Source organism: Ochotona curzoniae, unplaced genomic scaffold (assembly GCF_017591425.1).
Source record: "Ochotona curzoniae isolate NIBS_2020 unplaced genomic scaffold, NIBS_Ocur_1.0 contig_1, whole genome shotgun sequence".
Lineage (NCBI taxonomy): Eukaryota > Metazoa > Chordata > Mammalia > Lagomorpha > Ochotonidae > Ochotona > Ochotona curzoniae.
Genome location: NW_024464918.1, coordinates 38,510,910 through 38,526,114, shown reverse-complemented (window position 1 = coordinate 38,526,114; position 15,205 = coordinate 38,510,910). Strand labels below are relative to the sequence as shown.

Genomic DNA, 15,205 nt, shown 5'->3' with positions numbered 1-15,205 from the left:
AAAGGAGGAAAACTAGAAAAAATAGAGGAAGGATTACATACATAACTCAAACTATACTTTCACTTGAACAGAACATCAAAAGAATAGTATTCCAGTCTAAGGAAAAGAAATGTAAGAAAAGGCACCAAGGCAGGAATAAGATGGCACGAGGGCAAGGCTTTCTGGCAAAATCTGTGAAGAGATAAAACTGTCTACACAAGAATGGCCCTTCAAAACTAAGCTCACAAAGGAATTACAACACTAAGCTGAGAAAATGGTACTTCATTGATAAGCAACAGTAAGACATTATCAATTTTTCTAATAAAGGTAAAAAAACATGGTGTAAACACACAGAGATAGAGTTAGTAATAGGAGATGGTGTGATTTATAGACCGACATCATACAATGAATAACAAGATTTGGGAGTTGAGGTAATGTAAGATCAACAACATGATTGTTAAGGCCATTCTTTGTCTTATACATTCAAACTCACATCCATCATGCTACTGGGAATATCAGTTAGATATGACAAATATTTTACAAGCAGAAACAAAAGTGGTTAAGTCCAACTAAAGAAGCTAATAAAAGAAACCAACCAACACTTGCCTGAAAGTCCTCTAAAACTATACTTAGTTTGCAAAAGTCTTGTAGATGTCTACATTCTTCCTTTTTCACACATTTTTCTTAATGAGGCATTATTATTCTTGAAAAAAGTTTATGAGCATATACTCATTGACTTACAATGTGGTTATGTCCTGAGAAACTCACCAAAAGCTGAAAATATTTTAGGCTGAAAATTCATTTAATACATACAACCTACTAAAACATCATAGCTTAGCAACACAGAGCACTGTATGTAGGGTAGTAGCTGTGATCATGTGACCGAAAGGCAGCTGGGATTATCTGTTGCTGCGCAGCACTGACCGAGAAGGCGGCACTGTAACCTACTAGTTTAGGAGAACATGAAAAGTCAAAGTGTGATCTCTACAGAATGTCCTTTAACTTCCCACCATGATATAGCAAATAAAAATTGGCAGTCAAACCATCTTAAGCTGAAGAACATCAGTATTTTTGTTTTTAAAGAATGCATCCATTTTAAGTATAAAAGCAAGTCAACAATGAGTACACCTATTAGGAATTGAATCGATAATTAATAATCTTCCAAACCAGAAAGCAACAGGCCCAGATAGATGGGGTTACAAGAAAGTTTACTGATTGTGTAAGGCTAGCATTACTCAAATATCCAAATCAGACAAAGATAGACGAAAACTACAGACTAGTATCTCTCATGAACATAGATGCAAAAATCCTCAACAAAATAGTCACAAATTAAAACTAACAATGTATAAGAAGAAATAAGCTTCACAAAAAGGTAATATTTGTCCCAGATGAGGATGCAAGACTAGCTCAACATTCAAACATTAATGCAACTCATCACATGAAGAGGCAAAAGAGAAAAATCATATAATATCAATAGACATTTAAAAAAGCATTTAGTAAACTATAACATCCATTCATGTTTTTTTAAAAAGTAACATTTTAACAAGCAAGGAACAGAAGAAACTTTCCCAGCTTGTGAAACTTTTTCAGTGTCACACTGGTGTCTTAGGGCAATGGGACAAAAACAAGAAACCAAAGATACACCTATTGAGAATAAAGAAACAAAACTCCTGCTCACAGGTGACAAGACTATCCATTTAAAATCCAAAAAGAATGCACATCTCCCCCCAAAAAATCCTAAATTGGAGAAGGGATGGGGAGGGTGGAAGGGGAAATCCCTGAGTCTTTTGGACCTGTACCAGGAAAAACCTTGTCTTTTGTTTTTTGTGTTTTTAATTCCTAAATAAAGGACTACAGCAAGGCTTCGGGATACAAAGTTAATAGACCAAAGTCAATCATTTTCTTCTATCAGCATTGAAAAAAGGGAACTTAAAATTAAAAATATAATATTGTTTACATTAGCCAACCCAGAAAATGAAACACATCAGCTAAAAATAACAACATAAGACCTTGTAATAATAACTACTAAACCATAATAATCAAAAGCAGAGATCTAAATAAACAGCCCAAATCCAGGATACTGACAAAACGCTAGCAAAGATACAGAACTGAAAGAACTACTATTCATTTTTGGTGGGAATGCAAAATGGTACAGCAACTTTGGAAAATAGGTGCTTCCCTACAAAACTGAAAACACTTATCGTTTTATCCAGTAGTCACTCCCAAAGGATTTGAAAACATCCCCCCCACCCCCCGACACACACACACGTTTTTAAGTAGCTTTATTCAGAATTGTCAAAATTTGGAAACAACAAAGATATCCTTCAGTAAGAAAAGGGACAGACTGCAATACATTCACACGAGGAAATATTATTCAGTACTGAAAAGAAATGGCACATAAAGTCACAAAAAAGTAGAAGTACTTTAAATGGCCATCACTTAATCAAAGAAGCCAAGGCTACAAACTTTAATTCTAACTATACAACACTCTGAATGAAGTAAAAAGATCAGGCATCGCAGGAAGGAAGAAATGAACAAGCAAAGCACAGTGGATTTTCCAGGTGGTAAAACTATTTTCAATAGTACATATAAGTCATTATACATTTCTCAGAATCTATAGAATAAAAGTATGCCCATAGTGATGAAGTGAGGTGGGGGCAAAGAGGAGGTATGCAGGAACTTTCTATACTCTCTTACTGAATTTCACTGTAAATACAAAACTTCTCTTAAAAAATCAAGCCTATGTAAAATGTGTGTGTGAAAAAAATCAACCAAGTAAAATTTCTAGTTGCATGAAGTGGACTTACACAGTTCAAATCCTTATTTTTTAAACTATACATCTCTAGCTCTCTCTCTCTCCTTCTCTCCCTATCTCTATCTCCTTTGCTTTCTTACACACACACCGTTAGGGTATGGATAAATCCTCTGTGCTTTGTACAGCTCCTAACACTCAGAGTGCTTACGAAAACACCAAAACTAGGGCGGGGTGGGGGGGAATCTCAGACTCTTGAGAAATTGTACCATAAAATTCAAAAATTCAAAATAAAAAAATTTTTTAAAACTTTCCAAAAAAATCACCCAAAATATGAGGCAAATAACCTCATTGTGTGATTTTGACTGTTTAATTTTGAATTAAATATCAATCACACTAACACATTTTAATTTTTCTAATACAGAAAGATAAATCATATTATCTTGTGGCTGGAGACCAATAAGAAGTCAACAATCTATCTTTAATATAACCACAGATAAAAAGTTCCATTACTCAACTTTTAGAACTTTGTTCATATATGATGCACCTACACACAAACCCATACAAAACACTTTACAATCATTGCTTCTGAAAAATACAGAATAAATAATAAATTCTTTTATTACAGAATCAGTTTCTCACCTGCAATAAGTACCAAGCAGTATTCATATACACACAAATCATCTTCCTGATAAAAAGGAATTTACATCCTTCCCAAATGATTGTAAAACTGGCTCTGGGAAACTCTGGACAGCTGATTTTATTTTCCTATTATTTAGCTGCATACCAAGTTAATAGCTAAGAGCATGAATCCTACATAGACTCAGCAGGCTTGAATTACAGCTCTACTTCCTACTTGGATGCATCGCCTTCAGTACATCAAAGAGCCTATCAAATCTAATTTCCTTATTTGTAAGGAAGTTATTTTGTTTAGTAGACAAAATGAGACAGCATCAGTATTAGCAAAAAGTACATATAATAAAACCGTTAGCTATGTTCATTATTAAATTACAAAATACTTTCGCTTAAATATTGCTTTGGGTTTAGCAAATGAAAGTTGGCCACAAACCTCTAAAAAAACAGATTCAAAATTTCCAAGTATGATAACAGCTTAGCACAATTAAAATGAAAAAAAAATCATTTGCAATACAATTCATTTGTTACAAAAAGTACAATAAAACACTTACTGATATCTATCCTCTGCTCAACAGGTAAAGGACTGACTCGGCTGACAAGTTTTGAAAGACATGTTGCTGCAAGAAGCTGAGCATAGGAGGTCTGTAAAGAATAATTTTTACTTATTATTATCACAAATGGAATTATAATTAATTTTATAAAATTATTTTAATGGGAGGAACTTTTTTCTAAGTACTAATGAGAATTCTTTCCAGTTTAAATATAACTGATAAAACATGTTCACTTCAGATAAATATGGGTAGATTTTTGCAAACATTCCTTCACGAGGGTCATTTAGTTGAAGGAAGCAAGGTAGTTATCTCAGACAACAGCAAGCAGTCAGGAAAAATAAATAACTATAAGCAAGTTCAAACAATGTACCCTTAGCACAATCTAGATGCTTCTGTTACCATTATCATCACTACATACACATCTGGCTTTTGATCATCTCTTTAAAGTCATCTGGCTCACTCTCCACAATGCTGTGAACACGGTAGCCTTCTAGCTCCTTTGCATCCTTCCTCATCCTGACCTCCTTCCTCTGTTTTCTCATCAAGTGTCTTCATAGTATATTAAAACTCTGTACAGAGTGTTCATCCTTTAAAATTCAGACCAGTTATTCACCTTTACGAATTTCTAGCAAAGATGATTCCTTTTTTCTGCCCCGGGACCCAGAGGTTGGCAAACTATGGTCCACAGTCCAAATCCTATTTCTTAGCCTGTGGGCTAAGAATAGTGGTTACAATATTAAGCAGCTGGGGGAAAAGCAATGGTACTTTGTGACTTGTAAAAAAAAAAAAAACAAAAAAAAAAGATGAGATCCAAATTTCAATGTTCACAAATAGTTTGATAAGGCAGCCACATTTACACATTCACCAGCTGTCATGGCTTGCTTGCACACTATGACGGCAGGACAGTCCACGCGTGGTGCTGGTGCTTCCTATTGTTGTTGCTCAGTGCGGTGAGAGCAGTTAGAGCTCCTCAGTGCCTAGAGTGCTATGGATATTGCCATGACATGACACTCATATTTCATTACTACCAGAGCACATCCACCAAGCCAAAACAAAAAAATAAAAATAGACTTCAAATTGTTTTTAGGGCATGATAGAATCTGGATTATTTTGTTACAGAATTAGATGGCAAAGCACTTTTTTTAAAGCAATGACAGTATAGCTGTCCTAAAAGAACACCATATATGTTCATGTAAGACTAAGTACTCACTATAATCTTTCCAATTCACAAGAAAACAGCATTCAGAAAAAGCAGAAAAACTTAAATATCTATCACAGTGGATTTCTTTACAAAAATAAAGTTATAACCTAAGTTAAATTTCCAAGTGGCTCATCTATTTAACTCACCAGTTGTGAATCAATTAAATCACTATTGCTTTATCCCAGCAGCCAAAGCTGCATCTACAGAGAATAAACTTAAGACTTACTAGCCTTTTGGTAAGAATGAGTGCTCAAAGGGTGGTGGGCCCAGACAAATAATTTGGAATGGTTTTCCTTCATTCTTACAAGTGAACTGATGTTACTAACATAGTTCATCATGTCAATGCTATAAATATTTACTCTCTATTACAGAAGTCAGTGTTCTGTATGAAGTGACAAAGAAACTGGTCTCTATGAAAAGTCTATGTAGAATTTCAGACTAGAAAAGTTTCAAAGAAGCAAAGGAATTGTCAATCTAAGCTGAAGTAGCTCTTGCTAAGATCTATGTTTAATTGACAGCACCAATATATGGAGCAGAAAAAAAGGTTCACTGGACCACTTAAGACGACTATATAAAAAAAAATAATGTTGGTGAAATCTATGGTTATTCACTGCACTAGTCATCTGCAGATATTTGTAGTAAAATATCTAAGTTAATAAATCAGTGACATTACTAATATATTCCATTCACTTTTGTGAATTTATCTTCAGTCTTCCTTTGAGACACTTTAGTGAAATATTCTGACTTGCCTACCACACAATATTTTAATAGCTTATCACAGTAAAGTTTTATAGCATTTTTTTTTTTAGCTCGGGGCTAATAGTAACTCAAATTTTCTGAGTGAGAAGAACAAACCTCTACTGTTCAATACTAAGGGACCTTGGGAATAAGTGCTTGGTTCAAACTTGACAATGTCCCTTGGTGAATTTAACCTAAAATTACAAAACTGTATAAAAGGCAAAGAGTTCTTGGTATTTACATACAGAAGTGATACTGCAATAAAGTCATTTTAATAATAACTAACGTTGTTTGAATCACAAGTAATGTACAGTTGCTACTATATACTTCCCACACTGGAAAACTAAAATGAGTAGCAAAATCTTGATTCTGAACTCTAACAGCAATTTCAGACCTTGAAACAAGTGTTAAGCAAACTTCCACAGTTCAAAATCCATTTAACAATACAACTGAAGAACTTCCACCTAATGTTCAATTAGAAGTAATTAATCTGAAATAGAATGACCTGCTAAAAGGCAAATTTCAAGATTTAATAAAAATCTATAAACGTCTTCTAAGTAATGAATATGCTTAATTGAAATCATATGCTCATGAACTGATATTAGGATTTGACAGTACCTATCTGTGTGAAAAGATATGAAAGACATTAAATTTCTTTACAGGTCAGAATTGATATATGAGCATATGCAAACAATGTTGACAGGAAAAAACAACTACGAACTTTGACTAACTAAAATGTTATTCCCCAAAGAACAGCTTTACTACTTTCAATAGAAGATCCATATAATTAAAAAAAAATGTTACATGAACTTTTATTGAGTCACTATATTTTGAATTTCATCAACAAAACTGTGCAGATTACATTTCTCTTGTTACAGACATACTTAAAATACTCCCAATCTTCCTTTTGGCTAACAAAAAGACTAAAACAATTACCAGCTGATCTTTTTCAGTAAATGCTTGCCAATTCTGGTCTAAATCATAGAGTCTCTTACTGTAGAGCTCACCATATCATTTCAAAGCTCTTTAGGCATACAATTATCTATGCCTTTTCAACTAAACAATGAGCTATATGATTCATGCATATAAACTAAATAAACAGTACTGTGCTTTAAAAAACTCTGGAGTTTTGCATTTACCTGTCTGTTAAATGACTGTGATGAATGGCTATGAATAGCTAGAAGGCAGGCAGGCAGGTAGTTCTTTCATGTTTGAAAATTAAATATCATCAGCTGTTTCCATATTTTTTTAAACTGTTAAGCGACTTCTGAAATATGTCATGTTTAACAATTAATAGAGACATAAAAAGGGTCAAGAGGAATCAGAAATTACTTTGATTCAGTCTTATTTCCACCTCCTGGCTCTGCATGAAGTTTGCTTTCCAAGCTTTCCAATTCTTCTGCTGATGAATCTCTCTGACAAGAAAATATTGTGGAAAAGCTTGTGGCAGTGGCCATCAACTATCATTGCCAACAGTGACACACGAGGTTCATTAACACTGACATGCGTCTACTACTGATCTCTCATGGTTAATGGCTGTTATCAAATACTTACTGTTCCTTGTTCTAACAAGAGCTGACACTTGCTGAGACATTCCGGGCTGTCGATGAGTTCCAGCAGTGCTTTCTCAGCCTCTATTCTCTGTGCAAGGTCAGTCCCCACATAGAGATGAGTACATAATGCTTCCAACTCGGCCAAATTCTTGCAGGGAAGAAAAAAGTAACATTTACTTGAATGAAAATAAATTCACCAACCACATAAAAAAAAAGAATGCAAATGTCATGTCTACATGATAACTTTCAATATATTACTGAGATTATAATACATATTATTATACATACAAAGGAAATTTCCATAGCTCGAAATCCATTTTACTGTGCAACTGAGAAACTTCCACCTAATCTTCAACTGTTTGTAATGAATTCAAAACATATAATAATAAATAAATGACAATATATGATTTTATATATGTTTCTTGAGCTACAGCTACTTACTAGGGGATATAGTAGCAAGCAAAAAACTTTTCATGCCTCCCAGGTCATTTACTTTAAAAATTAACAAGTCTGTGATAGAAAAATAAAGAGGGAGAAATGTCCCTGAAGAAATAATATTTACACTGAAATCTAAAATAGTAAGCAGATGAACAAAAAATTAGAAGACACAGGCCAAGAAATATCCTTTCCCAGGGTTCTGAATTAAAATGTTAACATATCTGAGCACTAAAAGGACAGTATGGCTAGTAAACAGCAAAGAGGAAAGACCAGATGAAGCTAGAGACAGGTAACAGGAATGATCATACTCAAGTTACAGGTTATCTGTAAAATTCTTCAATTATAAAATTGGTTTAAACTGCAAAATTTTCAGTTGTTCCATCTAAAAAAATTAAATAGTACCAATTATAAATATATACTGATTTGGGGCTTCTAAACTACTGACTCACACTGCTACAGATAAACTATGTCACACACTGGCTGGTACACACAGGAGTCAAGTCTAGGGTCACCTCTGCTGAGGTTTCTTTGGGGACACCCCACCACAACCACCACCACCAGCACCGCTGCACTCAAAGCTCCAATCACGAGGAAAACCAAAAAGGATATGTAGAATGACATATGTGATAAACATGACATAGGCAGGCAGCTGGATCAGAAGCAGGGCAGCCAGGACATTGAACCAGCGTCCATACAGGATGCCATCACTCATGGGAAAAAGATTAGTTCATAAACTATCACATCAGCCCCTGGAAGAATAACTTTAAAATGAGGAATGCTATTTCAACTTAAAAGAATTTTGGGGAGGGTCCAGTGCAATGCCTCAGTGTATAAATCCTTGTTTTGCATGTGCTGGGATCCCATATGGGCACCAGTTTGTATCCCAGATGTTTCAATTCCTACCTAGCTCCCTGCCTGTGGCCTAGGAAAGCAGCAGAGGATAGCCCAAAGCCTTGGACCCTGCATGCATGTGGGTGACCTGGAAGAAGTTCGTGGCTCCCAGGTTCAGAGCAGCTCAACTCTGGTAGTTGCAGCCATTTGGGAAGTGAACCAGGGAATGAAAGATCTCTCCCTGTGTCTCCTTTACTCTAACTCTGCCTTTCAGGAAAAAAATAAATAAATCTTTTTTTCTTAAAAAAAAAAATTCTTTTTGTTAAAGCCATCTTAGTAAAACAAGCTATTTCACTTTGACTTAAGTTAGAATTACTCTTTGAAAGATTAAAAACAGTGGCACAGATTTTAAAGACATGCAAGTGTACAAAGTAATGAGATATCCCTAGAACAATACTATTTTTTGTCCTTTTTGGTTTGAAGTTATACACAAACTTCACAGCTACTCTAATACACACATTCCCTCAATCAGGCACATACAATTAACACTGAATGCAATCTCAAGCTCCCAACACTTCCTCCACTTCTATCTTAGCTTAGCTCCTCACGACATGTTCCACTTTCCTATTCAGGACACAGCCCACTATCCCAGGCTTGGTTATTTTCTGCTAACATGAAAATAGCAGTCCAAAAAAAAAAAATGAGGCTGTAATTGTATTAAAATAAAGGCTCTCAAATGAACTCTAATTTAAACAATTCCCCCACTAAGACTGGACAAAGAAATGCAAATCTCTACTATGAGGGCATCCTCAAAAGAGTCACAGAAAACGCAAATTACTTTTTAAATTAATTTTTATGACTTATTTTTATTTCCTTGAAAGGCAAAGGTTCTGGATAGCTGTCTTTCACCCACTGGTGCACTCCCCAAATGCCTCCAACAGCCAGGGCTGGCCCAAGCTGAAACCAGAGCCACAAATTCAACCCAGGTCTCTAGCACAGTGGCAAGGGCCCAGCAACTCGGGTCACCACCTGACACCTCCCACGGTGCACATGAGCAGAAAACGGGGATCCGTGCAACAGGGACTCCAAGCCACACATTCTGGGTTTTGTTTTTTTTAAGATTTTGTTTAGTTGAAATGCAGCATTAAGAGAAAGAAAAAGAGACAGAGTAAGAGAGATCTTCCCTCCTCTGGTTCGCTCCCCAAATGGTCACCAAGATCAGGATTGAATCAGGCAGAAGCCAGGAGCTTCATTTGGGCCTCTCAAATGGGTGCAGGAACTCCAACACTTGGGCTGTCCTCCACTGCTTTTTCAAGCACATTAGCAGGAAGTTGGATAAAAAATGGAGCAGCAGGAATGACAACCAGCACTCCCATGGGACTGCAGCATTGCCAGTAGCAGGCTTGTGTGCCAAGCCACCTGGGCCCCAAAATCATGCACTCTGATGGGGAATGATGACATTCTGAGCAGTGCCTTAACCACAGCTCCCAAAGCCAATCCCAAAGTACACATGGATCTTGCAGCAAAACAAACATCTTTTAGTTCCAGTTTTAACATATTATTTACTCAATACTATGTCAATCAATTTCATAACACTATATATTGTTGCTGATGTTTTGTTGGGGCTTTTAACTGACCGGGATTTTATTCTGTTAGCTTTGCCTTCAGACCAGGGAAGGCCTCCCCAAGAAGACGTTAAATGTTATCAGGACAATAATATGCTGGACTCAATGCTGGGTATGTGCTTGCAATGAAGGAATCTCAACTGAACTTGAACTGTGGTTATGCACCATGGGGGGAGGGTTGTGGGAGGAGCGGGGGAAATCCAAGCACCTATAAAACTGTATCACCTAATACAATGTTATTAACAATTTAAAAAAAGATAAAAAAAGAAAATAAAAGTTGCACTCCTTAAAAAACAAAAAAAAAATTTTTGAAATATTCTTTTAACACTGTTCACAATACTCAAATGCACAGAAAGGGTCCGGCATGGTAGCCTAGTGGCTAAATCCTCACCTTGCATTAACTAGAATCCCATATGGGTGCCAGTTTGTACCTTAGCTACTCCACTTCCTATCCAGCTCCCTGCTTGTGGCCTGGGAAAGCAGTCGAGGTCAGTCCAAAGCCCTGGGACCTTGCACCCAAAGGGGAGACCTAGAAGAAGCTCCTGGCTCCTTTGGATCAACTTAGCTCTGGCCATTGTGGCCACTTGAGGGAACCAGTGGATAGCAGATATTTTTCTCTGTATTTCTTTCTCTCTATAAATCTCCCTTTTCAATAAAAATAAATAAACTTTAAAAAAATAAATTAAATGCACAGAAAATGTATGGTATATAAATAATACACACACATTCTCAATTTTTCCAGAGTAAGAAATACAAAAGTGAAGAGGTTATCTTTTCCTTTTTTATGATGAACCAAGGTCTCACCATGAATACCATGCATAATCTAAGAATAAACTAATTATGCTGCCATGCATTTAATTAGGCCAAAAATTCTTTGAAAAAGTAGGCCTTGACTTTAAAAATAAACTAAGCCAGATATTACAGGCAGCAAAAATGTGACTAATAACAGTGCTTATCTCATAGGTTTAATTGGAGGACTAAATACATACCACCATATAACGTCTGACAGCCAATATTTAACTAAAAGGCTAGTTTACTGCTAATATTATGTAATATTATAATGAGGAGTCAGTGTGGCACAGCAGGCTAATCCTCCATTGCAGCACTGGCATCCACTATGTGGGTCCTGGCTCATGTCCCAGCTGCTCCAGTTCCAATCCCGCTCCCTTTGAGTGGCCTGGGAAAGCAGTGGAGAATAATCCAAGTCATCGGATCCCTACACTCATACGAGAGATGATAAAGCAGCTCTCGTACCTTTCCTCACTCTGCCTCAACACCCCGCAATCTGGACTGCATCCCCAAAGATTACCCAGGTACATTACTGCTTGGGGGACAGGGCACCCTAACCCGTAGCTTGCCAACTAGAAGGCATGTGTGCTGAATGGGTTATATGTGTACCTGAGCTACCGATCCCTCTGCCCTCTAGGCAACCACGGCAAAATAGGTAAGGGTTGGAACAGCCAGAAACTCCACACTGATGGCCTTTGGCTATCAATGTTTATATAATGAGCTCCACAAGTGAAACTTTCTATATATCATGATGGGGAAAAAAAAAAAGGCTGTATGACATTAAAATTAGAAAAGACTATAAGGTGATACCCTAATCTCACTCTAAACAAATAATTTATTTATCTATCTACCTACCTACCTATCTATCTATATTTGAAAGGCAGAGTTAAAAAGAAGGGAAAAGGTCTTTCATCTGCTGCCTCACTCCCCAAATGGTCATCCAGCAGAGTGGAGTCAGACGGAAGCCTGGAGCCAGGACCTTCTTCCGCATCTCCCGCGTGGGTGCAAGGACTCAGGTCACCTTCCACTGCTTTCCCAGGCACAAGAGCAGGAAGGCAGAAGGTGAATGCAGCGGCCAGGATGCAAACGGATACCCATATACACGGCACCAATACTAGAAATCTATTTCTTTGCTCATCATCTTGATAATATAACTTTTAGTTACCACCCTGTTGGGTGATAGTAAGAAACAGGCAGTGGAACGAATAAGGCATTTATTACCGAATATCCCTAATCTAACTCTGCAATCCTGAACAAGTCACAGTTGCTCTACTGACTCAAGACCTTCAGAAATAAAAGATAAACTCAAGCTAGTGGGGAGCTTGACTCCACCACGAGCTCATAGAAACTCAAACTGCTGAGTGTCACTACAGACTGAGCGTGCTCTAATTCAAACACATGAACTCTAAATGTCCCCAAAATGTTTTACTTTTAAAAATTAGCCTTCCTGTTATGTGTATAGCTGTCTATACTGAATATAACTGAATTTCATGTTTAGATTTGGATCCCATCTCTAAGACATCCTGTTAACATGCAAATATTCCAGTATTATGACTTTTCATTTAAGGGGATGTACAGTAGCTGTGAAATGGAGACTAATACCCAGATCTGAGGATGCAGTGTAGTATGCATGTCTGCTTCCAGACAAAGATGGACTTACAATGAAACTGACAATGTCTAACTATGTCTTGACAATAGGATGCTGGACTCTCTGCCATTGTCCATGCACGCAATGATGGACATATGACTGTAATGATAGAGAGGAACCGGGGGGGGGGGAGGAATTGGGGAGGGGATAAGGGAATATGGAACTGTATCATAAAACTATTAAAAAATGCAAATATTCCCAAACCCAAAATCTCAACACTTCCAGTCGCAAGCATTTTGAATCAGGCATATTTAACCTGACTGACACACGCTCCTTGAGTCAACTAACAGCATGATTCCAGTTGCTAAAAAGATTTAAAACTGAGGAATTTACTCTTTTTCTAATAACAAAAATGGTCTGCTCTTTCATTTATCCAACTCTGCTTCTAAGCTGTCCATATCCACTGTGAAGGACATCCCTGGGAGACCAACATGAGCAGTTGTGACATCAGCAGTGAACTTTTCTAACACAGTATCTAAAGATGAAGAAACACTTCCAGGACTTGGTGATTTACTATGTTACCATGTTTTCAAGTCTGAAAAAGTTTTAAAGCCCCACCATACTTGTAAATTTACTCTCAGGACTTACACGCACACCGCATACATCTGGTTACCTTTTTATAACCCATAAATCCTTCCTGTGAGGTTCTTCCTGTGAAAATTTCCCACAGGACATATTTACTAAAGTGCTAATAAATACATTATTTTGACCTGGGGAACCGTTAGAAACAGCAAGGAGTCAAAATGTAACGTGTGGCACTCACAATTACCTGACAGAAGAGAGTTTAATTGGAAAGAAAAGATACTCCGGAAGATCCAATAAAAAAGGTAGTAAGTCAACATGAACAAGAGGGAATCCAAGAAAATCTAAGAGGCGAATGTGACACTGGCATATACTGTCACCAGACTGGGAAATTCCTCCCTTGCTAAGGTCATCTCCAGCCATCCACAGCCTCCCCTGGTCTCCTCCCTCCAATGGCACCCTGTGCCCCAACCAGAACCAACACTCGGCACTATGCCTTGTTCCTGCACAATTCTTTGCCCTGCTCCGCACAGTCCTTCTGTCCCTATATCTCCTTCCCTTCCTCTTCACCCAGCTAACACCAGCTCTGCTTTCAATACCCACAGGGCTGAGAAGAATTGCCAGACTTTGCTCACAGCCGTTAAACTTTATTGCCTCGTACAAGAAGACGCTGTGAAGTAAAAGGGAAGAAATTCTAATCTCAAAGCACCTCGTAGAATACAGTGTTGCTTTACTGCTTCCCAACACCCATACACACACACACACACACACACACACACACACACTCTTGGCTGACGGCCCATTTTTCGGCACTTGAAACATCATTTTTTTCACCCTGTACCGTACTTGTCTGTGATCCGCAAGGGCTATGAGAGTAAGATGATGTCACCCTTTATCCCCAGAACTTTGCGCGCTGCTTGGAACCCCGTGGGGGGAGTGGGTGGAGGGACTCCACATGTTGGCGGAATGAATAACTGAATGCAGCCCTAAGGATAGCTACCCTGTCCTCCTCTGGCATCCTCACCGCCTCGCACCGCGCCCGGCCCCCCCAGTTTCCTCCACCAATGAGGCTGCCGCGGAGCCTTTCATCACAACTCCCCAAAGATACAGCCCCTGCCTCCTCCGACCAATTAAAGTCCGGCCGCTGCCGAGGTTCTCCCCGACCGCCTCCACCGTGCCGAGGACCGTGGAAGGGGGCTCTCCCGGGCTCGGGACGCGGCAGCCAAAGCCAGCCCCGCCGGCCGGGATCGGGCCGCCCCTCGCCGGGGGACAGCGGCGACCCATGCCCGCCACTGCTCCTCCCGGGACCCAGCCCCGAGCCCGGTCCCCCGCCTCGCCCGCCCGCTCCCCCGGGACTCGAGCTGCCCCGTCGTCCGGCTCCGGCCACCAGGACCAGCGTCGCGGCCCCCGGCTTGGCGGCCCAGGACAGGAGACTCCAGGGACGCCAGCCCGCGGCGGCCCTGCGGCCTCCCCGCCGCTGGCCTTGGCCCTCGGGTCTCCAAATCCAAGCGCCGGCCACGGGGCCGACGGACTTGTGGGTGCTGGCCCACCGTGCAGAGCGGCACTGACCTGGAAGTGCAGCGCCATTTTCCCGGGAGACGGCAGCGCCGGCCGGCCGGTCCGCCCGGGGCACCCGAAGGGAAAGAAGCTGAAGCGGGCGCCGCGGAACCCCGCTCGCCCGGCCGCCCGCGGGGTCCCTGCGCCGCTCGCTCGCTCGCTCGCCGCTTCAGCCGCCACCGGCGTCGGCGTTCCAGGCGCTCCGCGGGGCGGGGCCGAGCGGGACGGGGCGGGGCCGACCGAGGGGGCGGGGCCTCAACCGCCCCTCGCGCCCCCGGCTCAACCGCTGCCTCCCCGGCGACCTCCGACCCCGGCGACCTCCGACCCCTGCCGGCGCAGCATCCACAGCCCAACCGTCAGCCATTGGCGCCTCTCGTGGCCCTCA

At 39.8% G+C, this 15,205-nt stretch overlaps 1 protein-coding gene across 2 annotated transcripts in view; it reads right to left on the bottom strand.

Moving 5' to 3' along the window:
• Positions 1-14,871, bottom strand: part of RANBP17 (RAN binding protein 17) — a 266,615-nt gene extending 251,744 nt beyond the window's left edge. Inside the window, exons 1-3 of one of the 2 annotated variants that reach the window (XM_040976743.1) lie at positions 14,833-14,871; positions 7,412-7,558; positions 3,919-4,009 (exon numbers count right to left, since the gene is read on the bottom strand). In XM_040976743.1, coding sequence (XP_040832677.1) covers positions 3,919-4,009; positions 7,412-7,558; positions 14,833-14,850 — 256 coding nt within the window. In that variant the 5' untranslated portion in view covers positions 14,851-14,871. The remainder of the gene's footprint in view (positions 1-3,918; positions 4,010-7,411; positions 7,559-14,832) is intronic. The other variant, XM_040976736.1, reaches the window with a different exon arrangement.
• Between the last annotated feature and the right edge of the window lie 334 nt (positions 14,872-15,205).